The following is a 27,998-nucleotide window of genomic DNA, read 5'->3' as shown; positions in this document are numbered from 1 at the left end:
CAACTTTAAAAAACCCACAATTTTCTGGTCCTCATTTGCACACACGTTTGCCGTCAAATAAAAGTTAGCGCTTCTTTTTTATCCACTATTACGGTCTGATATCTTCTAATACTAGTAAAATTATGATGATGCTGGGTGGTTTGTATGTAGTCTATATGACCTGAAGTTAAAATGCACCTCAGCGTCATTCTGCATTATAAGACATTACTATTTTATTCGATTTGGACACATGTTCAAATAACATTTTTTGGCTTAGAATTCCCTCATCTATCATTTCCCAAAGTTTTGGACTTAACTTCCGGGACACCCGGTATAATGACCCATAACTATACTCTTGCACATAATCAGGAAGTAATCTTAACCCCTCTCGCCCTGAAACGCAATTTAATATGTTATCCTTTTTACCTCTTAACACGATATAGACAAATTCAACAATTGTATAAACTTTTCGTACTGGATGGATTCGATATAAGCTTCACTAACCCCATGACTACCAAGAGGTTCTCCTTGTACACGACTGAATAGCATTGTGGGAAGCATGAAAATAACTAGATTGCACTAAGAGAGTTCATACCTCCGCCAAAGTTAAAAAAAAATAATATACGATTTATTCCTGCATCCGGTTCCACATCAAAATCTAAACAACTCTTCTCTGACTCACTGCCCACCAATCCACCTGATATCACTGAAATCCCTAAATCCTACACATAAACAGACAAACAATCAAAGGTGAATACAAAACCTCTGCACAACTTCGCTGGCGGAGGGCAAAATAACGTACTCGTGCTGAAGGGGCTCTGTTTATCAATGCGTTCATCTATTTCAATCGATATTCCTCCAAACTCCATCTCCATATTTTTATTTACGACGATGACTTTGGACTTCAGATTTTTATTTATTCAATGTGTGTGTGTGTGTGTGTGTGTGTGTGTGTGTGTGTGTGTGTGTGTGTGTGTGTGTGTGTGTGTGTGTGTGTGTGTGTGTGTGTGTGTGTGTGTGTGTGTGTGTGTGTGTGTGTGTGTGTGTGTGTGTGTGTGTGTGTGTGTGTGTGTGTGTGTGTGTGTGTGTGTGTGTGTGTGTGTGTGTGTGTGTGTGTGTGTGTGTGTGTGTGTGTGTGTGTGTGTGTGTGTGTGTGTGTGTGTGTGTGTGTGTGTGTGTGTGTGTGTGTGTGTGTGTGTGTGTGTGTGAGAGGGAAGGGGGAGCTTGGGTGCGTGCGTGTGCGTCATACAGTTTCCTTTTCCCAAATTATAACGTGTACTGTCATGATGGAAACAGGAATGCATAATTATGATAAAATGACTATTGATGATGGTGATGATGGATATGGTAATGATTCTAATGATATGACCATAACTAAGAGACTACAAGAATGATGATAATTTTAACGCCGACAATACTATAGGCCATATGTCTTAACTTGGCCAAGACTTTTGTCCTTTTACACCTTACTGTAGGTAGCTCAATGGCAAAAAAATACAATACTACGGCCCTACATCCTTCTCCACAGCACTTCTTCGTGACTAGCATCATATCTAAACCCTGGTTACAACCAGCAATGAAAATAGAGAGATGGCAATTTTAAGCTAAGTTAATGCAATTGGAGTACCGGCATAACAAAACCTAACCTAACCCTCCATTAAATCACCCACTTCAGACTTCAAAACCTACCCTAACCCCCCACTCTAACACCCACTCCAGGAGACTTCAGCCTTCGCATCCAGCCGGTGCTACTGGAGGACGATGCCACGTACCAGTGCCAAGTGAGTGCCATGGCGGGCATCCCGGGTATACGCTCACACACGGCACGGCTCACTGTGTACGTGCCGCCCAAGCATCCAAGAGTACGGCCTCCCATGCTCAGTACCACGGCGGGCATGACGGTGACGCTCGAGTGTGAGAGTTCGGGAGGTCGACCTCCGCCTGAGGTGAGCTAAAGAAATGGATCGAGATCGGGGGAAGGATGAATGCCAGCCATAAGACGAGAAGAGATGAAAATTAAAGAAGTGAAGACATTAGAGAATAATATTAGAGTGAAGTTGGGGAGGTATTGTGGTGTAGAAAAATGTGAAGGACTGGGTTACAAGATTTGGGGAAAGAGTCAAGAGTGGAGTGTGCTAAATTTCGGTATTTCTCCAAAGACTAGTTGGGAATAGGAAAAAGCTTGGGGAAGGGGCTGATGTTAGGGGAGGATGGAGTGTTCATGCCCTTCAACCGACCCAAGGTACGCACACCCATGTTTAATACTACGGCGGGCATGTTGGTGAAGCTGGAGTGTGAGTTCAGGCCAAACCCAGCCGAGGTAAGTATGGGGAAGAAGTACATTGCGGAAAGAGCGATTGAAGATTGAGGTAAGAGTCAAAATTATGGAAGGTCTGGAGATAAGACTAGAGAAGGTGAAAATTTAGGGAAAGGTTGGGAAGGGGAAAGACATGAATACTGGGAATGCGATAAAGGGTAACGACTGTGGAAAGGGACATCTGAGGTTATCTAAGGAAGGGAAAGGATTAGAGATAGGTCAGGATTACAGGTAGATGACTAGGGAAAGGTATAAACACAGACTGAAAATGAGGTGGGGAAGGGAATCGAGGTGAGACAGGAATGGAGATACAGCTTGGGATAAGAAGGTACGGAAAATGGAATTAAGCTGGGATAGCATGTGGGAAAGTGTTAAAGTTGGTAAGTGAGAAATAAGTTAAAGGCATGAGGAAAAAAACAAAATAGAGAAAAGAAGTGGCTTGGCTGTATATAAGTGATTAATGGGCAAAAGGAGTGATGGACATAATAATATAAACGTGATCCATAAATACATCATTGCAATTTTTTTTCTCCCTCACTTTTTTTTATATTTTTACTCAGGCCTTTCTTCTCTCCTTAACGATGCTCTCCTTTTCGAGCAATTTACTTTCTTTTCCAAGCTTACTCCCCCCTTCTCTCTCTCTCTCTCTCTCTCTCTCTCTCTCTATCTATCTTTTTCTCTACTACGGTGTCTCATCATCATCTCATCTACCTGTCTTCGCTTTAATTCTTCTTCCTTTCTCATTCACTTTCCCTTTTCTTCCACCAAAACTGTTGTTCCTGCCTTCTCTGTCTTTTACTACGTTTCTCCTCCTCATCCCTCCCACACTTTCCTCTTCAGTTATCTCTGTCATGCATCCCTCTCCTTCCTTTCTGTGTTCCCGTCCTCCTTGCTATATTCCTGTTTCCTTTGTTTTTGTCGTCCTCCCTCTGTCTTTTCTCTCTTCCACTCTTCTACGTTCTTCTCTTCGCCCCTCGTATGTTTTCCTCTTCTTCCTTCCCATGTTCCTCTCTCTCCTCTTCCTCCCTGGTATATTTCCCTCTCCTTCTTTCCTGTATTCCTCTCTCCTTCCTCTCCCACCCTCCCTCCCTCGACCTTCCTCTGACTTTTTTCTCTTCCTCCCTTCAATGTTCTCTTCGTCCCTCAGTATGTTTTCCTCTCCTTCCTTCCTGTGCTCCTCTCTCCCTCCCTCTCTCTCTCTTCCTCTCCTTCCTCTCTCTCTCCCCTTACGTTCTCCTAATCCCCCTCTCTCCTGGCGCCAACAGATCCAGTGGGTGGATGACAGCAGAAGGGAGACGCTAAGAACGGGCGTGACCCAATCCACGGAGATCATGGACGACGGGAAGAGGGTAACGGTGCGCTCCCGTCTCGCCTTCACGCCGCGTCGCTCACACCACAACTCCTCCATCACCTGCCAGACCTCTAATCAGGCACTCAGCTCCCCTCTCAGCAGGTAGGGTGCGGCGAGGGAATGCAGGGAGAGGGAATGGAAAAAAAAAAAGGTGAGGAAGGGAGGGAAGGAAAGGATGAACTTTATAGACAGGAGAAAAGTGGATGAGGCAAGAAAGGGTAGGGGAAGGAGAAGGGTATAAAAAAAAAAAAAAAAAAAGGAATGAGAGAGAGGTGGAATCGAGAAGGGAAGAAGAAAGAGAAAATGGGAAGGAAAGAGTCGGGTAGGAGAAAAGAGGAAGGCGTGAGGAAACCTGAAGATAATGGGGGGACAATGTGCTAAAAGGAGGAAAGAGAAGAGATGAAATAATGATCGAAAAATCTCTATGCAGGCACTTAGTTTCCCTCTCAGCAGGTACGAGTAGGCGAGGGGAATGCCGAGGGGAGAGGAAATGGGGAAGGAAGGGTAGGTCAGCGAGAGGAATGGGTAAGAAAATAAAACGGCAGAGGATATACAGAAAAGGAAGTTGAAGGGAGAGGATGGGAGTGGTAAAATGAGAATAGAATGGAAGGGAAGGGAAGGTATGGGAGGGCGAGGAAATGGAAAGGAGGGGAATGGAAGGAATGACAGACAGGGCGGGGAATGGAAGGATTAGAAAGAACAGGGAAAGGGAAAGGATGGAAAGAGAACGATCATGGCTGACTCGGACATCAACAATAACAGAGCTCATTACGTATCCTGCGAGCAAACTCGTAGCGCGATAAGTGTGTATATCTTTAATTTATGTCAACAAAAGACCGGAGCGCCTCACCTTTAATTCTCATCATATCAAATGCTTTAAAGAAATATGATGCTGATGATAATGATCAATAATGATAATAATGATGATGATGATAATGATGATGATTATGTTGATGATGAAGATAAAGATTAATGATGATGATGACTATGATGATGATGATGATGATGATGATTATGATGATGATGCCGACCCTTAGGACAATCACTTCTACACAAAGTCTGCGGCTACCTGAATAATGGCAAGGACTGAGGTGTAAAAAAAAGTAATCTCTCTTTTAGCGGTCAAGTTAGCCACGCCCCTGTACCTGCAGGTAATAGATGGTATGACCTGGATTTGATTTTGAGGCGATGTGGCCGGACTGTGAACATCAACTACAGTCCGCTTGTTTTCATCTGGCAAAAAATCACTAATCTTTTCCAGCTCAGTTAATGGCCACTTTTCAGACTGGAGGGGTGAAATGACTAGTAATCAAGGAGACTCACTTCTACTTCAGACTATGAGTGACCCAGTTCCATCAGATGAAACCAAACTGTCTATGCTGAGTGAATGGCAAACTCAGTCTCCTAAAGCACTGGAAAACTGCTAACACAATGACACGGTAAAATATATAAAAATAACTAACAGGAAATGGGATAAGACTCGTTTGGCCACGATGCATTTTATGAATAAAGATAACAGGCAAAATAATAATAATAATAATAATAATAATAAATAATAATAATAATAAATAATAATAATAATAATAATGGTAATAATAATAATAAAACAATCTCTAATGATACCACCAACGCAAACAGGCACAAACAAACCCCCACCAACCCCACCGAAAACGCAACCCCTCCACAACAACCCCTTCACAGACGACGAATTTTCTCTCTCCCAGCCACACACGCCCCCAATAACCCCACAGAAACCCCAACATTTCCGTAACAACTCCGTATCAGGCGACTAATTCCCTCCTCACAGAAACCCCAATCCTTCCGTAGCAACCCCTCTCAGGCGACTTATTTCCCTTTCTCTCCTGTCCACAGTTCGATCCAGCTGAGTGTGTTGTTTCCCCCTGAGGTGAAACTGGAGGTATACCCAGCATCTCTATCTGAAGGAGATGACGCCAAGTTCATCTGTACTGCCGACGCTAATCCGCCCGTCATGTCTTACAGGTAAATATTAGCTCAGAGATAAATGTTCACTTAAGTAAATATTCACTCACGGGTAAACGTTCACTCAAAGATAAATGTTCACTCACAGGTACACGTTCACTCAAAGGTAAATATTCATTCACAGGTAAATATTCACTCACAGGTAAACGTTCACTCACAGGCAAACGTTCACTCAAAGGTAAATATTCACTTACACGTAAACGTTCACTCACAGGTAAACGTTCACTCACAGGTAAACGTTCACTCAAAGGTAAACGTTCACTCACAGGTAAACGTTCACTCAAAAGTAAATATTCGCTCACAGGTAAACGTTCACTCACAGGTAAACGTTCACTCAAAGGTAAACGTTCACTCACAGGTAAACTTTCGCTCACAGGTAAACTTTCGCTCACAGGTAAACGTTCGCTCACAGGTAAACTTTCGTTCACAGGTAAACGTTCGCTCACAGGTAAACGTCCACTCACAGGTAAACGTCCACTCACAGGTAAACGTTCGTTCACAGGTAAATGTTCACTTATTGGCAAATGTTCACTCACAGGTAAACGTTCACGCACAGGTAAATGTTCACAAGTATGATCGTCTTAGGCAGGGTGTTCAGGAAGAAAAAGATATAATTCTGGAGGTTGACAGATGAGGGAATTCTACGTAAAAATTATTAAATCAACATGGGTTTTAATCTCGACTTGGTAGGGGCTGCCTTATGGATGAATTATGAGGGAGACCAATTTCTCCCGTAAAGTCATCAGTAATTATAATTCCGTAACGGCTAAGATTTGGACCTATATATATATATATATATATATATATATATATATATATATATATTTGTTTTACTTAGAATACCTTCAGCTATTACTTCCCAAAGTTATGCCCTTTCCTCCCGGGACACCCAGAGCATAAATACGCTAATTACGTACAAGTATACCCCTCAAAAAAGAAAAAAAAATCGTCCCTTACAGCACTTAGCATTCTGAAGCATGGACGAAGCATTTTGATAAAGGCCATCCTGTGATCATACCAGCAGTGCAAATATTATTCATGATATTAAATACGCTAAAATATACAGAAGATGGCATGATAAAGTTATACAGATCTACGACATTCAAGTAGTAGATCCATCTTTATCGGAGGGCTTTTCTTAGTTCTATAACTAATGAATCCCAGTGGTGTGACTTTTTTTCTTTTTTTTCTTCATGGGGTATACACTGCACAATCAGTAAAGGAACTTGTACGTAAAGGTGCACCCAATACATACAGTTACACTTTTTACATACTGTACAGTAACAAGTACACGTACACTTACATGGAGGCACAGTTAGGTAAATGGGTATCTTCCTTAGGCTTGGTGAATGTCGTACATCGCGGCATAGTTGAACCAACAGTGACTCAGTTTAGTCCAATGAAGGCTTTGAGTTTGTGTCTCTAGTTTCAAACAATTTTCCGATAAAATTGAGAGGATGGTTGTTCCCTCATCTCACGCTGATTATTTACCCGCACAATCATTATAAGCAGTTAACCATTAAATATAAGTATTTTTTTATACACAATTACACTCATACAGTGCGGTACAAAAATTCGCTTAATATTTAGCCACCTTTACCTCTCACTTTCCTCGGCCGGCTAATATTGCTCAACTGAGAGAGGACTGACTTGTTTCTTTGCCAATAAATTCTTGGTGCAATGATGCCTGGGAGGAAAGTGTAACCGACATTCCCTAATTATGAACTATATGGACTAAAACAATAGGCAGTATTTTCCCTTGATTCTACATTAACCACTGATCATAACTCACAGAAGCACACAACACTAAAACACGGTCACCATAGCCTGGTAAAGATTTTCGTCTTTTTGTAGCTCATTTCCACTGTAATACTGGTAGATAATGAGTAAACCAATACTTTTAATACTTGAATATTGTAAAATCTACTCTGTTCTTCAAATTAGCACACCAATATCTAGTTTACAGTGACTTTCCTCTCAAAGTTAAAATGAAGAAAACAAATACAGTACACTGAGCTGCACATAACATCAACAGATAAGTCTCTAATATTTGTCATACACATGGTGCAATATCAAAAAATGTAGAAGTTACTGCCATTATTTTTCATTGCAGCTGTACAAGTTAATACCAGTATTTCTCATAATGTGATCTGCTTTGCTTTTAAAGAAACTGCCCAGTTAACTTATAAAATAATTGTAATAGTTTCTTCTCTAAAAACCTTCCTAGTTTATGTCAGTAACTAAATTTCCATACCTGAATTCAGTTAGTTCCTTCAAATTATCATATTTGTATTTTGCTTGGAAAACGAAAGAAAAATGTACAGAAATATACACTTAAAATCTGCAGTCTACACACACACACACACACACACACACACACACACACACACACTTTAACACGGCTTCCACTCACACACACACAACTTTAACAGCTTCCACCCTTCACTAAATTTCACAAATATCGCAAAAAAAAAAAAAAAAAAAAAAATCAAGTCTCCACTCCCACCCTCGCGGGCAAAAAATATTTTATCCACCATAATCCAAATTACCCATTAAACAAAATCTACTAAAAAAATAAAAAAAAAATACTCGGGAAGGTACTGGTAAAAAAAAAATAGTTTAGACTTCAACCAGGCGAATTAGTTTTTGTTTTACTCTTGCTATCTTCAAACGACTTTATTCAACTTATGATTTATCCAACTAGCGAAGGGCTTGAGACAATATTCATTAAAGCTTCATCTACCTGTACTCTCCCTTACGCTGAAGAAAATCGTCTGAAGGCTGCAAGCGTAGAATATAAAAAAAAAATACCTCAATGGAAATATCTCGTATCCTAATTCCCTCTTGTTTAAATAAAGCTTTGTTCGTTTTTCAGTACGTACTTTCCTAGTCTATTCTTGCTATCTCCAGACGATTTTTCTCAGCTCACGAAAAAAAATCCTGGCAGAGAAGGGGTTAATGAGGACTGTATCAAACCCCTCCAGTTCAAAAAGTCTATCCAAACCTGGAGAAATCTTTAAAATATAATAAAAATACAGGATAAAAAAAATACTAGAGCTAAAAGGGTTGACATCAGGCAAACATTTAACGAAACGAAGAAAAATATAACGAAATCGAGTCAAGTAAATGCAGGATACAGGTTCCTCCCTTGTCTGAAAAAATATGAAAATAAAACAGGCTAAAAATGACAAAACTCCCCCAACCAATCACTTCACTTACACAAATACGCACACCCATGCTGACATACATACTTATATACATACACAGATTTTCCCCTTTGTTATAACACACACACACACATTAAAAACACTAGCACATATTCTCCCCCTTCTTCCTTTTAACTCCTCCTCTCCCCTCCCTCCCTTCTTTCCTCCATTTCTCAACCCCAACTTCTCCCTCTTCCTTTCCCACCCAAACCTTTCCTCCCTCATTCTTAATTCTTCTTTTCCATCTGTCCTTACCCCCCTTCTTCTCTTTCTCTTCTCGTTCTCACTCCTTTCTTTACTCCTCCCATCATCCCCTACCCTCCCTTTCCTACCTCTCTCTCCCACACCCCTACCCCTATCTTCCCCTCACTCCCTCATCTCCTACCCTCTCTTTCCTCCTCTCTCTCTCTCTCTCTCTCTCTCTCTCTCTCTCTCTGAGACCTAGTGCTCTTTCCCTCTCTCTTTCATCCTCTCACCATTCTTCATCCTTTCTCCTCCTTCACCCTCCCCCCCTTTCTTTTCCTTCATTCTTTCCACCGTCTCCTGTCTTCATCTACTTCCCTTTCTCCTCCCATCCTGTACCGAACTCTTCCTCCGCCCCCTTCCACTCTCCTTTCCTCCAATCCCTCTGTTTCCCTTACTCTATCCCACTCTTTTCCTCTTTCCGTTCTACTTCTGTAAGGCTCTACCCAGTTCTTCCTTCTCTCCCCAAGGCTTCCTCCTCTTCTCTGTTCCATTACTCATCTCTCCTTCCTCCTCCACCTCCCTACACTTCCTCCCTCCACATCTCTCTCCCTTCTTTCACCCCTTCCCTCTTCCTCCGGGCCCCTCCACATCCCAACCCTAGCAGAAGACCATAACAAAACAAACATTTTCATTCCTTTCGTCCGCTGTTCCTCTCTTTTAATCTTCACCATCTACCGTACCTAACACTTCCTCCTCTCTTTCTCTCATCCTCTTCTTCCTCATCCTCTCTTCCATCCTCATCTCACTCTCATTTCAGTCAGATCACCTCCTTCTGTCTCTCCTCTCCAAACTCAGGCTCCTCTCTTCCTCATTACATCCTATCCCTCTCTTCTCCATTTTACCTCTTCCTCCTTACACCCTACCCCTCTCTTCCTCCATTTTTACCTCTTCCTCTTCCTCCTCCCTTCTTACACCCTACCGACCCCTTTCTTCCCCCCTTCGTACCTCCTCCTCTTCCTCTTTTCCCATTTTCTTACCTCCTCCTCCTCCTCGCTTCCTCTCCCTCCTTACATCCTATCCCTCTCTTCCTCCATTCTTACTTCCTACTTTATTCTCTCCATTCTTGTTCCAGAACCAACTCTTCCTCCTCTACCCTACACTTCCACTCCCTCCACCCCCTCCCCAATTCCAACAAACTGTTTCTCTTTCTCTGCCCCTCCCTCTTCATCCACCCTCCTCCCCACTTCTTTCCCCCCCCCCTCCCCTCGCTCTTCCCCTAACCCACCTCCAATATAACGCTATAACAAAAACGCGACATCTCTCCCCACTTCCTTACCTTCAATGTATTCATGTTTTCCTTCTCTCCCCCTCTTCCCTTTCCTTCACACTCCTTTTTCCTTCTCCTATCTCTCTCTCTCCCAACCATTCTTCCCTCACTCTCACCCATTTCATGCACCTCTCTCCCTCCTACTCTCTTTCCTCAGTCCTTTTTACACTTTCTTCTTTCTTCGTTACCTCTCTCTCTCTCTCTCTCTCTCTCTCTCTCTCTCTCTCTCTCTCAACTGTTCCTCCCTCACTCTCACCCACCTCTCTCTCTCTCTTTCTCTCTCTCTCAACTGTTCCTCCCTCACTCTCACCCAGCTCCTGCACCTCTCTCTCTCTCTCTCTCTCTCTCTCCACACCCCGGTATAAAACCATAACAGAACGCGACCCTTCCGCCCCTTGCCCGTGTCTGGGGGGGAATGTGCAACGCGTGTCCTGAATACTCACATATTCACAGAGATAAAGAATACTCCTCTAGGAAATGGGGACAGGGGTAAAAAAGGGAGGAGGCCCTGGGGGATACGGGAAGGGAGGAGAGGAGCAAGGGGAGGGTGAGGAGGGAGAAGGAGAGGAGGGGGGAGTAAGGGCAGGGGGAGGGAGGAGAGGAGCAGGGGGAGGGTGAGGAGGGAGAAGGGGAGGAGGGGAAGGAGAGGAGGGGGGAGTAAGGGCAAGGGGAGGGAGGAATGGATGGGAGAGGAAGGAGAAGGGGAGCAAGGGGAGTGACAGAAGGGAGGACAGGAGAGAGGAGGGAAGAGAGGAGTATAGGGATGGGGAGGGTGGAGAGGAGTAAGGGATGGGAGAGGAGGGATGAGAGGAGTAAGGGGACGGGGAGGGAGGAGAGGAATAAGGGGAGGGAGAGGAAGGAGAAGGGGAGCAAGGGAAGGGAGAGGAAGGAGAAGGGGAGCAAGGGAAGGGAGAGGAAGGAGAAGGGAAGCAAGGGAAGGGAGAGGAAGGAGAAGGGGAGCAAGGGAAGGGACAGGAGGGAGCAGAGGAGCAAAGGGAGGAAGAGGAGAGAACAGAGGAGCAAGGGGAGGGAGGGGAGGGAGAGGAGGGAGCAGAGGAGCAAAGGGAGGGAGAGAAGGGAACAGAGGAGCAAGGGGAGGGAGAGGAGGGAGGAGGAGAGTAAGTGAAGGGAAAGGAGTGAGGAAAGGAACAAGGGGAGGGAGAGGAGGGAGGAAAGGAACAAGGGGAGGGAGAGGAGGGAGAAGGAGAGTAAGTGAAGGGAAAGGAGGGAGAAGAGGAACAAGGGGAGGGAGAGGAGGGAGCAGAGGAGCAAGGGGAGGGAGAGGAGGGAGTAGGAGAGCAAGTGAAGGGAAAGGAGGGAGGAGAGGAACAAGGGGAGGGTGAGGAGGGAGGAAAGGAACAAGGGGATGGAGGTGGGAGCAGAGGAGCAAAGGGAGGGAGAGGAGGGCGGAATGAAGGATTGGGCGGTAGGAAGGATAGGGAAGGAGGATAGGGAGAGGGATAGAAATGAGTGGAGACAGGGGCAAAGAAGGATAGGAGCGAGGGGAGGGAAAGGGGGGAGGAATGAAGGACAGGAGGGTAGGAAGGACGGAAAGGGATGGACGACAGAGAAAGGGATAGAGGGGATTCTTATTATGGATAGAAAAAAAGGACGACGGAAGGATGGAGTGGCTAATGTGTAGAGAGTGGAAGAAATGAAGGAGTTGGAGACAGAATATGAGAAAATAAAGTGGCGAGAAAGAGGAAAAAAGGAAAGAGGAATTGGGGGATACGGAGAGGGAAGTGAAAATGGAAGGGATGGGAAACAGGGAGGATGGATAGGAAATAGGATGGGAGAAGGGAGGGAGGATACGAAAATGGAAGCTAAAGGAAATGAAAGGGGAGGAGAAGAGAGAGAGAGAGAGAGAGAGAGAGAGAGAGAGAGAGAGAGAGAGAGAGAGAACAGAAGTAAATGCAAGAAAGGAACGCAGACATTAAACGAAAATGACGGGAGGAAGCAGGAGCCAGGCGCAGAAAAGGAAAGGGAAGGAAAGGAAGGAAAAAGGAGACAAAAGGTAGGGAAAGGCAGGCGACAAGGAAAGGAAAGGAATGGAATGGAATGGAAAGTAAGGATGCAGGGAAACAAAAGGTTGAGAAAGGTAGGCGAAAATAATTACATAAAAAGTATTCCTGTAGAAAACACAGTGGCACAAAAGGAAGGGCTGGGTGATAGGGGAAGGAAGGAAGGATGGAAGGAAAGAAGGAAGAAGGGAAGGACAGAAGGCAGAATGGAAGGACAGGACAGTGGGAAGGAAAGGGAAGGGGAATGGACAAAAAAGAGGGAAAGTTGAAAAGACTGAATGGAAGGACAGGGAATAAGGGATGGAATGATGCGGAAGGGGGAAAAAAAAGTAGGAAGAGAGAAAAAGAAAGACAAAGTGAAGAGCAGGGAAAGCAAGGCTGTATAGGTATGTACAGTACAGAGGAGATTAAAGATAGGAAGCAAGGAAGGAAGGAAGGAGAGAAAGAAGGAAGGAGAGAAGGAAGGAAGGAGAGAAGGAAAGAGGGATGGAAGGAAGGAAGGAAGGAAGTGAAAAAAAAAAAAACTAGAAATAGGAGGGCAAGACGAGGGTGTAGGAAGAGAAATGAAGGTAAGATGAAAATAAAAGTAAAGAAGGATACTGGAACGATATTCACGCGGGTATAAAGTGCTTCTGTAGGAAATTGAGAGAGTCGAAAAATGGGGTAGGGACTGAGGTACACGGGAGGGAAGGAGGGAAGGGAAGATACGAAGAAGGAAGGGAAGGAAAACGTGGAGGGAACGTAAGGTGGGGAATGAATCAAGGAGGAGGAGGGAGGGATGGAAGGATAGGAAGAGCAAAGAAGGAAGATGAAGAAAAGGCATCAAGAATAAGAAAAGAAAGGTAGGAAGGGGAACATGAGATAAGACTGAAGGAAGATGAAGGAAAGAAGGAAGCGGGGGAGGGAGGGAGGGGGGGAGGGAGGAAGGAAGGAAGGAAGGGTGTGAAGGACAATGGTAGATCTTGGGGCTAAAGAAAATGCCTCTATAGGAAAATGACGGAGAAAAATCAAGGAGGGGAGGAGGAAAAGGGAAGGAGGGGAAGGTGGAGTGAAGAACGAATGAAGGAGGGGAGGAAGGGGGAGAGAAAGAGCAGAAAAAGGAATTAATGGTGAAATTAAGAGAGGACGTCAAGGATAAGAAAAGAAAAACATGGAGGGAAAGAAGAGGCAAAGTGGATATTGAAGGAAGAGGAAGGAAATATGGAAGGAAGGAAGGACCGAACAAACTAAAGAACCAAGGAATGGACAGACGTAAGGGTCTGAAGAAATAAAGACAAAGGATATGGAAGGGTAGGGGGTGATATTAAAGAAATGTAGGATTTTGAGAGAGTAGAAAATGGGGAGGGGTGGGGAATAGGAGGGAAGGGAGAAAATGAAAGAGGGAAGAGAATGTAGATAAAGGCATGAACGAAGAGAGGGAGAAGGATAATGAGAGTAAGATGGATAGAGGAAGGGAAGGGGGTAATAGGAAAAGGAAGTTAGGGTGGCAAAAGGATGACAGAAAGTGAGGAAGGAAGGAAGGATGGGGAAAGGAAAGCAGGATGGGGAATGCAGGGAGGGAATGAAGGAAATGCAGGGAAGAAGGTAGAGAGGGAACTGAAGGAAGACGTAAGGAAGGAAACAAGGGTCGAGTGTGTAGGAAGGGGAATGAAAAGAAGGCAAGAAGGGAGGAAGGAATGAAGGAAACAACTGGTGGCGAAGGACTGGAGGAGACTTAAAAGAAAATGGAGGAGGGGCTGAAAGACTGGGGAAGACACAACGGAGGGAAGAAAAACTGGGAAAGGGAAGACCGGAGGGGAATGCAGAGAGGGGAGAGAAGGAAGGGGAAGGAAAGGAGGAAAGACGACGAAAGGAGAAGAGACAGGGAAAGTTAAGTAGGATAATAAGAAACGAAAGGAGGGGGAGATAAAGGAAGGGACACTAAGGAAACTGGATAAATGGGGCAGAGACATAACGAGCTGTAGAGGGTCAAGGAAGGAGGGGTGAAAGGAAGGGCAGTGAGAGAGAGAGAGAGAGAGAGAGAGAGAGAGAGAGAGAGAGAGAGAGAGAGCCCAGCGTTTGTGTACAGATGGCCATTTTGAGGAGAGGACGGGGGAACACACGGGTATTGTGCTTGCATACAAAAGACCGAAGGAAAAACACACAGAAACACTCATAAATATCCAAGATCCAGAAGAAGAAAAATACAATCGCTTAAATGCAGCTGCTACGATAACCCCACTTTTAATTTACTCCTGCTACCGCCAGACGATTTTATTCAGCTTGGAGACACCTGGTAGTGAAGGAATTACTGATGGATTTATTTAGACTACTCATTCAAAATGTTAATTCGAAGCTGAGCAAAATCGTCTGGAAATAGTAAGAATAAATGACATAGGTAGAAATATTAAGTGACTAAACACACACACACACACACACACACACACACACACGAATATCCAAGCAACAGAACAACAAAATACTACAACCACTGCAGCTCTATTTCGCGACGGTATTATTATTGGATTCTATTATTGGATTATATTACTGGATTGTATTAGTCTATTATTCTAGTACTGATTCTATTATTCTATTTTTGGATTCTATTACTGTTACCACCACAGGATACTATAATTCAGGCTGAGGGAGGCCTTTTCCAGTGCAAGGGGTAGATCTTTCCCAGCGGTAGAGCATTTTATATTCATGGCATATCACTCTTACTTATATCAGATGCTTTAAAAACTGGATGATTCGATACAAAATTTAATCATTCCTTCACTTCAAGAGGACGCCCATATACTGTATCAAATAATCTGTTACGTGGCCAGAAGGACAAGAAAGTGGAAAAGAAGGAAAAGAAGAAAGAGTGATACGTTCCGCCGAGAAATATAACCCAATATGATGACATTCCCTTAATTCCTTACATACCACCCGAAGATTTTTTCAGTATATACATGGCTTCTCTATGTAAAATTAACCAAAACATTCTACGACCTTTACACTACTTTGAATTCTCTCCAAAGTTTGCTAAAATCGACTCTTTGTAGCAAATATATAAAAAAAAAACATACTGAAAAAAGGTAATCAATAGAGTTTTAGGGTAAATACTATTCATGGAATATGTTAGCATGTTGTAAGGAGACGATTACATTCAGCTCTGAGGGAGATATTTGGTACTCTCTCTCTCTCTCTCTCTCTCTCTCTCATACCACCACAACACCAGTCAACACCACAAATTACGTTTAAGATACAGCATCCCATTTCCCACATGTGTTCAACCAGGAAACGGCATAACAAGACGTCGCACACACACACGTCGCGCGCACACACACACACACACACACACACACACACACACACACACACACACACACACACAAACATTCTCTATCAGACTTTTCCCTTTAAAAATCTTGACTTTTCACTGCTTTTCTGTTCTCCGACTAAACTTTCTCTCTCTCTCTCTCTCTCTCTCTCTCTCTCTCTCTCTCTCTCTCAACCATCTAACCTCTCTCTCTCTCCCACAGATGGTACCACAAGAACCAGGAACTACAGAACGAGACATCGAGGGTGCTAATATTACCAAGGATATCCAGGAACATGCACCAGAACACCATATCTTGCGAGGTGGGTGAGAGAGAGAGACAGAGAGAGAGAGAGAGAGAGAGAGTATGTGTGTGTGTGTGTGTGTGTGTGTGTGTGTGTGTGTGTGTGTGTGTGTGTGTGTGTGTGTGTGTGTGTGTGTGTGTGTGTGTGTGTGTGTGTGTGTGTGTGTGTGGATGCTACGTGTACATTGCAGTATAATACAGTAAGTACTACAACCAAAGAAAGTACAAGATTTCTCATAATGCCACTTATTTTGCGCGTGAATAAACGTTAAGGGTACACCACCTGAACCTACAATACCACATTCTCTTTGCACTCAGTCGGAAAATTTGGCTTAGTGTAGGCGGCGATGATGTTCTGATTCGTGTGTTTTTACTGTAACATGAAAAGAAGCCTACTGAAATTGGTACAGTGATAAATTCTAGTCATGAATTACAGTCTCTAACGTCGCAAAAAATTACAGTTCACTTAAGACTGCTAGTTATCATCGAAGGAAGAAAGCGGGGTGTTGTTCGAGATGGTGACCACGTGTGTTGTGAATCTGGTTGGTGTAATTTCAGTTCTGTAAATTAATTCTGCTTGACAATAATTCTGGGGCATTCTTGTCCCGTCTGCTATAAAATAACTTGAGAAGAACACAGTTTTTCGAGGAGAAATTTGTTGTACGGAATGTTTTCACCGATACAAAAAAAAAAAAAAAAAAAAAAAAAAAAAAACTGCCGAAATCGCTGCTTAATCTCCCTCCCTTGACGTCATTATTAATCATGACATTCTTAAGTGCCCGTTAAGAAAAAGTCACTGGGAAGCAAAAATATTTATGTCTAGAAATTACCTCAACATTAGTATCAGCAGGTTTTTCTTACATTCTGAAATTTATTCTTAAGAAGCGAAATAACGGGTCCAACATATGATATACGCCAAATGGTAGTAGCGCCACACCTTCAACGCATTCAGAGGAGTACTGGAGACTTGCCATTCCTTCCCTGCTCATTTATTACAATTATAAAAATGATTAAAGGAGAGAAACTGAATATGACTGCATAACATACAAAAGAAGAGAAACGGAGAATAAAAACTTACAAAATACTAACGAGGGTAAAGAAAGCACACACACACACACACACACACACACACACACACACACACACTGAAGAGGATTAAGAGAAGAAACAGAATACATGGGAGTGACGACAAGGTAAAAAAAAAAATAAATAAAATAAAGCCTGCGAGAGGTTCTGGTAGGAATAAAGAGGGAGGAATTGGAAGGAAATAACGACTAAAAGGAAGAGGGGAGGAGGAAATGCAAGAGGCAAGGAGAGAGACTGGAGGAGAGAGGGAGAGAGATAAGAGGTGAGGAAGGAAGGAGGGAAAGAGTGCAGAAGGGACGGTACGTGAGAGGGGAAGGAAGGAAAGATGGACCGGGTGGGGAGAAGGAGAGAGAGAGAGAGAGAGAGAGAGAGAGAGAGAGAGAGAGAGAGAGAGAGAGAGAGAGAGAGAGAGAGAGAGAGAAATTAATGAGAATGAGCGGGGAAGGAAAGATAAGAGGGTAGAAAACGAGGTAGGAACATGATGAAGGGAGGAGGGAGGAGAAATTATCGTATTAAAGAAGGAAGGAAAGAAGGATGGAAGGAAGGAAGGAAGGAAGGAAAGAAGGTTGGATGGAAGGAAGATTAGGAAGAGCATAAGACAGTTAAGGATCGGAAGATGAACAAGAAAAAGAGAGAAACAAGAAACTGTAAGAAGAACGGCGGACAAGAGTAACAAGCAAAGGAGAAAGCAGATGATGAAGGAATATATGAACAAAAGGAGAAAGGATAAATGAAGAAGGATTTTTACTCATACTGGGCAGCTGTTACGAGAAGACAAGGATAACAAAACATGAAGTGTCTCGCAACAAAAACATCTTTAGTCAGAACTGGCAGGAAAATGTGAGAAAACCATGACTCTGGAAATGTTTTAGGAAATAACAAAGAGGAAGAGAAACAGGCGGAAAGGGAATAAAACAAGAAGCACAGATAAGAGGAGATAGGAAGAGAAAATGAAGGATAAGAATATGGAAAAGAGGAGGCAAAAGAAACTACGAATAAGACAGATGTAAAAAGATGAGAATAACAAGGGCAAGATGGAAGAGGAGAAAATAAGGGAAGACTAAAAAGAGAAAAAAGAAGGAAGAGAAAAGTGGAGAAGTTGAGGGAGAAGCAAAACGGGGGTAGAAAAGAAGAACAGGTAAGAAGGGAAGAGACAGGGGAAGAAGAGGTAAGGAGGGAAGAGAAAATGGAAAAAGAGAAAAAGAAAAATAGGAGAGAAAAAGGATGAGAAAGAAAGAAGGCAACATGGGGAAAGGACAATAAAAAAAAAAAAGAGGAAAAAGGCAAAAAGAAGAAGAGATGGGAAGAAGTGATGACAAGAGGATGGAAGAGGGAAGGAGGGAAGAGGAGAAGAGGGAAAAAGTATTGAGGAGGAAGAGGAAGCAAAGCAGTAAATTGGAAAAGAACGTAGATAAAACTAGAGGGACACTCAGTGGAGCGCATCTCTCCGACAAGGTCAACGTAATTTCCAAACCATTCTTCATAATGGGTTAGGTCTTCTCATCACTAATTAGGCTTTCGCAAAAGGTGTTTTCATGAATCAGAAACTGTAACACGATCCGGATCAGTCCCAAAAGCTTGTTCCCTGGGAAGTGGGCTACCTACCCACCAAAGCTGGTCCAAATTTCTTAGTTTTTTTTATTAATCCTGCTAACAGACAAACCAACAAGCAAGAAAAACAAACAGGGGTGAAAACATACTCTCCTTGTCGGATAGAGAGATGAAGGACGATGGGAGCTGGAACACGGGAGGATGGAAAATTATACCGGTAGAGGAAAAAGAGGCAAGGAAAATAAAAGTTCCAGAGAGACTATATTCCACTTTGTTAAAGCCTATAAACCTATCTGTTAAAGGAGATAATATTATAAAGGATTTAAAGTTTCAAAACCAGAAAACTGGTCATCCGTCGGCCATCTTGGATCATTTCAACATTTCGAAAAGACAAGCATCAGCCTCCCACATGGTCCTATTATCATACAAACTATGAGAAGATTCCAACAAATGGTTTCTGCGATACAGCGTGGAACGGACGAACAGACGTACGGACTAACGGACGGACGGACGGACATAACCTAACCTAAGATTCCACTTCGTGAGAAACGAAGTGGAATAAAATGAAACAGGAGGAAAAAATCACACAAGAGGGAAAAGTTAAATAGCAAGGAAAAGAGGAAAGATATGAAGACAAGAGGAAAAGCCAATAGAAAGAAGACTAAAAAAAAAAAAAAAAAAAAAAGTGAAATGGGGAAAAGGAGAACAATAAGAGATGGGAGAGAAGGGCATTAAGAAAAGGCAGAATGAAAAATAAAGATATGGGAGGAAAGAAATAAACAACGAAAAGAAGGGAAAACAGAATGAATGCGGAACAAGACAGGGGGAAAAGAAACAGAGAAAAGGTGAAAAAAAAAAAAAAAGTGGACAGAAGAAGAGAAGTGGAAGGAAAACGAAGAGAGAAGACATGGAGAAAATAAGTAATGACAGAGGGAGGAAAACATAAGGAGGAGGAAGAAAAAAACAGGGAGGTAGAGGGAAAGCAACATAATAAGCTAAGCTTGTGTTAAGACAAGGAAAAATGGATGACAGGAATAACAAATCCCAAAAGTCGCAGTGAAAGAGATAGAAAAATGGCACAGAGTGAGAAATGTCAATAAACAGGAGGCTGGGATACTAAGATCTAACTGAAGGGAAAAGAGGGATCAACTTTATATCCTAGTAATGACGTATAATTTACCTTAATTTGCCTTAACATGGGAAAAACTCAGGGAACTCTTAAAACTTGGGTCGAAAATGCTGATTTGGCATGGGAATTGAAAATTTCACACGTACCTAGGCTCTCTGATACTCTTTGTATTACCTCTTTTTAAAATTAATCTATGCAGATATCGATGCATATATTTCGTTTGAACAATTTAATCGTCAGAAACAGTTATTGTGACCCTTATAATAATTATTATATGAAACACAACGTTATTAATAAATGCACCTGGACAACCAATCAGCTGCCAGCCTTCAGAAGCTTAAGACTCCTGTCTTCTCAGACGAAATCGAATAGGCTATAAGCATACAATTAACAATGACTCTAAACCATAATATCGATGGACCTACATCATGGGGAAGTTTAATTCTTATAAATGAATGAACTAAATATTTCAATTACATATGAATGGGACAACAAACTGCAGACTGGAAAAAGCTGGTACTTACATATGCAGGTCATGTACTGCACAACTACTTACCTGAAATAATAATAACAGTATTATGTTACAATGTATTATCTAATATGAACGTTAAATGTATTATCTAATATGAATGTTAAATGTATTATCTAATATGAACGTTAAATGTATTATCTAATATGAATGTTAAAGTACTGTGCCTGCATAGAAGCAGAAAGATATAAAGCCATAGGATAATTAGCTTAGATTTTATACCGTTTATACACGTCTTAACGCAACACCAGTATGACCTACCTCTAATCTAATACACTGAAGGCCATCAATAACCAAAGCAATAATATTGGTAGCACTGATGAACCGTGGTGGAGGACAGAGCAGTCATCACAGGTTCACGCTGTTACTTATAAAGTCAGCGTCGGGAACTCGCATATATGTATGCCATATACTGCATATGAATAATTAGAATATTAATAGTTAGCAATGTATAATGTCAATCCAATCACAGAAAACTGTTTTACAATATAGTGGTCTGTGGGAGCGATGTGGGAGCATACTGCTGCCTTGTACTTGATCCAGCTGACCATTCCTGGCTGAAGTATTCACAGATTTAGGAACGACGTGTTCCACTTACTTCCAGTTTGGAGCCTAATAATCAGTTTATGTTCTTGCTTCTGTCTTCAGTCCCCATTTCTTCCTGACAATTTCTATACATGTACAACAATAAGTGCATACAACATGTGAAAATTTTCTGACATTCAATGAATAATCTTTGATACTAAAAGGAATAACATGTCGCATGTTCGACGGGGGAAGGCGGTGCCCGAATCAGTAGAGAGGTGCTCTGCTGTCCCAGTGAACGCGGATTCAAATCCCGGGTGGGGCAGGGAACAGTTAATGAATTCTAATTTCAGACGTTACTGATCTACCATAACATCCGACGACACTTAAAAACACTCCCGCTATATACCAATACACCAGTCCTGTATGAGACAGTCCTAGCACGTATTCAACATGGACGGAAGGTGTTAGTAACTAGGTGATGACAAGTGAAATGTGTGTAATACGGAGGAGGACTCAGTCCGTTCCCCGAGTCGGATGCACAAAAAAATATACAAACTCATCCTCACTATAGGCATAATTATCTCTAAATGTTCTAGTTCACTTAAACTACCGCTGAGGTGGCCACCTCAGATTTGATCAGCCTACCTAAATCACCTTACACCTTCACCTAATAAACTTTAAAGACTTGGGCACCAGAAGCTACCAGCAAGAAGAGACATAATGACATTTTGTGGCGGCTTCACGGAAAACCTAAACAGGAGAGAAGAAAACACCAATGAAAAGATAGGTAAACGATGGAAGGGGGAAGGGAAGGATAACGAAGCGATGAAATTTATCCAAGGTACACAATGGATGGAAGAAAGGAACATAAAGGTAAGATGAAGGAAGGGAAGATGTAAATGGAAGAGGAAAGGAAAAGGGTGAAGGGAAAGAAGAACCAAGTCAAAGGATTCACAGAGAGAGAGAGAGAGAGAGAGAGAGAGAGAGAGAGAGAGAGAGAGAGAGAGAGAGAGAGAGAGAATAAGAAAAATCAAGAGGAGGAAGAGAATTAAGGTCAAATCATTTAACAGAAAGGAGAGGAAAGAAAAAGAAATTTGCAAAAACGGGAAGAAAAGGAGGAGGATGAACGAAAGAATGAGGAAAGGCAAAGAACAAGCAAAGACAAAGAATGATTGAAAAAAAAAAGAGGAAAGAGAAAGAATGAACGAAAGAAAGGGAAACGATCAAAGAGGACGAGACGAAACGAGGACGAGACGAGACGAGACGAGGAAGGAAGTTGAACGGAGGAGCCTGAAGGTCATGACATAGGTTGATGAGAGAGAGAGAAAGAGAAAGAGAGAGAGAGAGAGAGAGAGAGAGAGAGAGAGAGTCAAGGCAAAGCAAGGAAAGGGAAGACAAGGGAGGAAAGGAGAAGCGAGAAAGCGATTCCAAGATTAAGAAATACGAAGACAAACTGAGAAAGAAAGTGAAAGAGCAAGGGAGAGGTGAGGTCATGGTCCAGAGGGTCAAGAGGTGTAGCGCTGATGAGACAGGTCAATTTAGAGAGAGAGAGAGAGAGAGAGAGAGAGAGAGAAGCGAAGAGGGGAATTACGGAAGGCGAGAAGAGAAGGAAAAGGGGAGGTGAAAAGATGGGCAAGGAAAGAAAAGGAAGAATTAGAAAGGAGGAAAAACGGAGGATAGGTGGAGCCAGGAAAAGAGGCCAGAAAGGAAAATGGAAAAAAAAAGTTCAGAGAAAGGGAAAAGAGGGAAGAAAAAGGGAAAAGAGGCCAGAGAAGGGAAAAAGGGGCCAGAGAAGGGAAAAAGAGGCCAGAGAAGGGAAAAAGGGGCCAGAGAAGGGAAAAAGAGGCCAGAGAAAGGGAAAAGAGGCCAGAGAAGGGAAAAGAGGCCAGAGAAAGGGAAAAGAGGCCAGAGAAGGGAAAAAGAGGCCAGAGAAGGGAAAAAGAGGCCAGAGAAGGGAAAAGAGGCCAGAGAAAGGAAAAAGGGGCCAGAGAAAGGAAAAAGGGGCCAGAGAAAGGGAAAAGAGGCCAGAGAAAGGAAAAAGGGGCCAGAGAAGGGAAAAAGAGGACAGAGAAAGGGAAAAGAGGCCAGAGAAAGGAAAAAGGGGCCAGAGAAAGGAAAAAGGGGCCAGAGAAAGGGAAAAGAGGCCAGAGAAAGGAAAAAGGGGCCAGAGAAGGGAAAAAGAGGACAGAGAAAGGGAAAAGAGGCCAGAGAAGGGAAAAAGGGGCCAGAGAAGGGAAAAAGAGGCCAGAGAAAGGAAAAAGAGGTCAGAGAAAGGAAAAAGAGGCCAGAGAAGGGAAATAGAGGACAAAAGGGATACAGACAAATGGGAAAAAGCAGAAGAGGGGAAAAGAGGGCAGAGAAGGGAAAAAGAGGACAAGACAAACACAGTGAGGGAGTGAGATTAAAGAGTGAGAGACAGGAGGGAGGGGAGGTGACTGGCTAGAAAAAAGCTCAGGAAGAAGTGCAGTGGTATTGCAAGAGGTCAATTTTGAAAGAGGACAGGAGACGAGATGAGTCAACGATGAGGAAAGAAGAGAAAGAGAAACCAGGGAGGGGAGAAGAGACTGCCGAACAAGCGAGAGGGAAGGGAAGGGAAGGGGAGGGAAGGGAAGGGAAGGGGAGGGAAGGGAAGGGAAAGCAAACCAGAACAGGGCAGAGTACAGCCAGAAGGAGTTCAGCAGGGCAGAGTTGAATAGAGCAGAGCAGAGTGGAACAAAGCAGAGTAGATCAATGTATAGCAGAGCTGAGAACAGCGAAGCAGAGTAAAGGACACAGGGAAATAAGGAAAGAGACGAAGAGATGAGCGGAGAGACGAAGCGAGATGTGAGATAAAACGCGACGAAGGAGCAAAAAGAGAAATGAGAGAGCTAAGGTGATGTGTGGTATGGTCAAGAAGACGTGTAGTGGTGTTGCGACAGGTCAATTTCCGTAATGAACGCAACTGGATGCACTCCCACCTGAGGGGTGTCGCAATTTGTCATCCAAACAGGGCATGCGTCCTTCCCTCAGTATTTGTGTGCGTTTGAACCTGTTTGTATAATTATGCCTGTGTGTGTGTTTTAGAGTGCCTGAGTGTGCGTTTGAGAGTGCTTGCGTTCGCCCTGCACTTCCTGCATGAGTTTGATGGTGTGTGATATATGTCCTGCACTTCCTGCATGAGTTTGATGGTGTGTGATATATGTCTCCGTATGTGCTTTAGGGTGTCTGAGTGTATGGGGGGGAGTTTGAAGGTGCTTGAGTGCATCCGAAGTGCTAGTGTGTTATTTAGAACATTTCAGTATGCTTGAGTATGTGCGAGTACGCTCTCTGGTGCTTTAGCGTGTCCGTCATTGCTTGCTAGTGTGTTTTATAACGTTCCGGAGTCCTTATATGAGTGTTCTAATACGATCGAGGGTGCTTGTGTGCGTTTCCCAGTGCTTGCGTGCATTTCTCAGTGCCTGTGTGCGTCCCTGAGTGTATCCGTGTGTTTAAAGTTGGTTAAGGGTCTCTGGAAGCATCCCTGAGTACCTGAGTGCGTCCCTGCCTACCTGAGTGGGTCCCTGCGTGCCTGAGTGGTTCATGCCTGCCAGAGTGCTTCCCTGCCTACCTGAGTGAGATCCGTGCGTGTCAGCGTGCGTGCCTGCGTGCTTGAGTGTGTTCCTGCGTGTTTGGGTGCGTCCCTGAGTGCTTCAGCGCGTCCCTGCATCCCTGAGTGCGTCCTTGAGTGCATCTCCGAGTGCTTCTGTGCGTATGCAAGCGAGAAGTTTCTTAAGTTCGTCCGTGAATGCTTGCTAGTACTTGAGTGCACTTTAGTGGAAGCACATACGTGCTTGAATGCGTACTTATGTGAGACTATGAGGACTTAAAATTCAGGCACTCACGGACTTAACACACGAACGCACTCAAGAACAAGCAAACAAGTACAGATAGTGGAAGAGTGCGTTCAGACAGGTCCCTGAGTGATCGCTGGCATTTGATTGCGTTATAATGGAGCTTAGAGAGAGTCTGTATCTGCTGGCAAGTGACCGTGGAAAGTTCAATGTGTATTTGTGTTCTTGTGCGAGTGTGAATTTTGCAGGGTGTATTGGAAGGAATTGTGTGTGTGTGTGTGTGTGTGTGTGTGTGTGTGTGTGTGTGTGTGTGTGTGTGCGCGCGTGCGCACGCACGCACGCACGCACGCACGCACGCACACACACACACACACACACACACACACACACACACACACACACACACACACGAGGGAGAAGAGAAGATAAAATACGAGGAGAGGACAGGGAAGGAGTGTGGAGGAAAATAGTGTTGAGTGCAGATGTGAGGAGAGGAGAGGGAAGAAGAGTGTGGGAAAGCGGAGTAGTGTAGAGAAGAGACGAAAGGAAAGAACATGCGACAACGGGAGAAGTTAAGAAAGAAGACTGAGGGAAAGTAAACAAGAAAGCCTGACGGGAGAGGAGAGAAGAGGAGAGAGGAGAGGAGACACAGGTTATACAAGACTCATGCCACGCCAGCCAACCTCAGAGCAACACTTGAAGTCTCATCTCAAGTGCTCTTCTCTCATCATCCTCCCCTCTTGCATCTCCTCCTTCCTTTCCTTCTCTCATCTCCTCTTCCTTCCCTTCTCTCTCACTTACTCCTACCTTCTTTCTTTCTTTCTTTCCCATCTCTCTCTCTCATTCCCTCTACCCTTCTTTCTCTCCTTCCTTCATTCATTCATTTCAGCATTCACTCCTTCCATCCTCTTGTTTCTTCTTACCTCTACCTCCTCTCCTTCCCTCATCCCCTTTCTCGCCTCCTTCCTCTCACCCTTCTCCTCCCCTTACTTTTCTCATCTCATTATTCTCTTCCCCTTCGTCTCTCACATTAACTTCTCTCTCCCTCCTTCCCTCATCTTTCTTAGGAGGCTCTCACAACCTCTTATTTATTTATTTATTTATTTATTTCAACATTCATTATACAACTTTATTTCCTTCACTACTACACCTGTTTCCTGGGATGAGTAAAATCGTTCGGAGGGGTTAAGATTCTCTCTCTCTCTCTCCTGTTATCATCTCTTATCGATAATATTTCTTCTCTTTTTTCTCCTCTCCTTCAACACACTCGCTCACCTCTCAAAAAGTATTCCATTCCTCTCTCCTCCTCTTCCACTCTCTCTTCTTGCCTCTACTTTCACTCACCCTCCTCTTCTATAAATTCACTCTCTCCGGTCTTTCCTTAATTTTCTCTTTTCAGAACTAATTTAGACTGCCCTCAATTCACCTCTCTCTCTCTCTCTCTCTCTCTCTGGTATCTCCCGTCTCTTCCACTTTCCTCTCTTACTACTTTTCCAACCTCTTCCTTGTATCAACTCTCTCTCTCTCTCTCTCCCCCCGTCTCTTCCACTTTCTTACTTCGCTTCCTACCTCCTCCTTGCATCACAACTCTCCCTTTCTTCTCCCTTCAATCTCTCTTCTACCTCCCCTCTCCCTTACGCTCGCTCACATCTCTATCTCTCGATAAATCTTCCTTCCCTCACTCCTTCTCTGCCACTCCCTCTCTTTCTCCCTCTCCTTCCCCTACTTTCAATCTCCTTCAACCTCCTCCTTGCATCGTTATTCCTTCTCCCTCTTCCCATTTTCTCAGAAGCCTTCCTCATCTCCCTTCTTCCTCCCTCCTTCATATCATTCTCTACCACACTTTCCGGATAGATGGATGATAATAATAAAATAATAATAATAATAATAATAACAATAAAACATTAATCATAATAATAATCATAATCATAATCATAATAATAATAATCACACTCACTCACGCACACACACACACACACACACACACACACACACACACACACACACACACACACCCTACTTGCTCTTGCCTCCTCCTCCTTCCTCTCATCTAATCACATTTCCCCCTTTCTCCTACACCTTAGACCAGCCTATCTACCTCGCCAAACATTTTCATCTCTTTCTCATCTTATTTACTCCCTCCCTTCTCATTCTCATATATTCTGTTCGCTATTACTTGGCGAATTTGTCGTCCCTTTGCCCAGTAATTCCCGTCTAGCATTGGCAGAAAAATAATAATGCTCTATATCCTTTTCATAACACTTTTTCTTGACTAACAATATATTCTTGTGTTCATATGGTAATTCAACTCAGTATTCAAGATGGAGAGACGGTAATTTTAGGCCAAGTTAAAGCAGACAGAGTATACACAAAAGGCCCTCACCCCATTCAATACAGTAACGTGTTTTTCATCTGCTCTACTATCTGTATGTGATCTCTGTTTCATTTCTTTGATCTCAATGGTCTTCTCATTTTATTACCTACGCCAAGGAGGTTATATTCATCCTCTCTCTCTTTCACCTCATTCTCGTGTTCATCTTATCTCTCATCTCATTTTCGTGTTTATCTTACCTCGTTTTCATCTCATTCTCGTGTTCATCTTCTCTCTCTTTCATCTCATGTCTTCCCTCTTTCCTCAATTGCTTTTTCATATGACAGTGTCCTTCTGCTGCTTCACTCTGTTCTTGCTATCTCCTGAAGATTTCATTCAACCTGAGAGCCGTTCCGTACTAGAGGGGTTTAATCATTTTTTTTCCTTTTACTTTTTACTGCTACGCTTTGTTTTGTTCATGGACCAATTAAAGAAGCATGAAGTACCCCGTGGACCAATCTTATTAAGACATTATCTTATTGATTCGAAAACACATTCAAGAACAAAAATGGACGGAAAACCTTACCAGTGAAAGACATGAGTTAACAATAGGACCAAAATACTTCTCTGACAGTGACTTCATTCTTCATACAGCAAAACGAACTATAATGCAATTTTTTCCATACCGTTAAGTAACTAAACTCATTTTCTGGAAAAGGGGAAAAGTGAGAAGACACTGAAGAAAGGTGAGACGGAAGGAAAGATGTGTGAATTCTGAAAGAGGAAGGGCAGGAACAGAAAATTTAGCTCTTATGGTAAAGGGAAGGAAAGTTGAGAGAAGTGTCCATGGAGGTAAGAAAAGAAGCAAGGAGGATGAGGGGAGACAGAGGGTGGGGAAACGAGAGGGGAGGAGAGAAGCTGGAAGGTGTGAGGGCCCGAGAATGTACACTCAAGAGTTAGAGAGAAATCTGACAATGTTTCTTTATCTCCAGATGTTGTGTACTTGACTGGGTGATGGAGAGGGCACATCGAAGGTTAGGCTCAAAATCCAGACCGGTGCTGTCTTAACTGTCAGTAATG

At 43.2% G+C, this 27,998-nt stretch overlaps 1 protein-coding gene across 1 annotated transcript in view; it reads left to right on the top strand.

Annotated features, from left to right (window-relative positions):
- Positions 1-27,998, top strand: part of LOC145405462 (irregular chiasm C-roughest protein-like) — a 185,318-nt gene that overhangs the window by 15,466 nt on the left and 141,854 nt on the right. Inside the window, exons 3-6 of the mRNA XM_080276807.1 lie at positions 1,699-1,925; positions 3,562-3,749; positions 5,520-5,648; positions 15,895-15,994. Coding sequence (XP_080132933.1) covers positions 1,699-1,925; positions 3,562-3,749; positions 5,520-5,648; positions 15,895-15,994 — 644 coding nt within the window. The remainder of the gene's footprint in view (positions 1-1,698; positions 1,926-3,561; positions 3,750-5,519; positions 5,649-15,894; positions 15,995-27,998) is intronic.

The sequence above is a fragment of the Coenobita brevimanus genome, chromosome 67 (assembly GCF_032717465.1).
Source record: "Coenobita brevimanus isolate Jiangsu-jjx chromosome 67, ASM3271746v2, whole genome shotgun sequence".
Taxonomy (NCBI): domain Eukaryota; kingdom Metazoa; phylum Arthropoda; class Malacostraca; order Decapoda; family Coenobitidae; genus Coenobita; species Coenobita brevimanus.
Note: the sequence above shows the minus strand (reverse complement) of the source record. Positions and strands in the feature narration are given on the sequence as shown.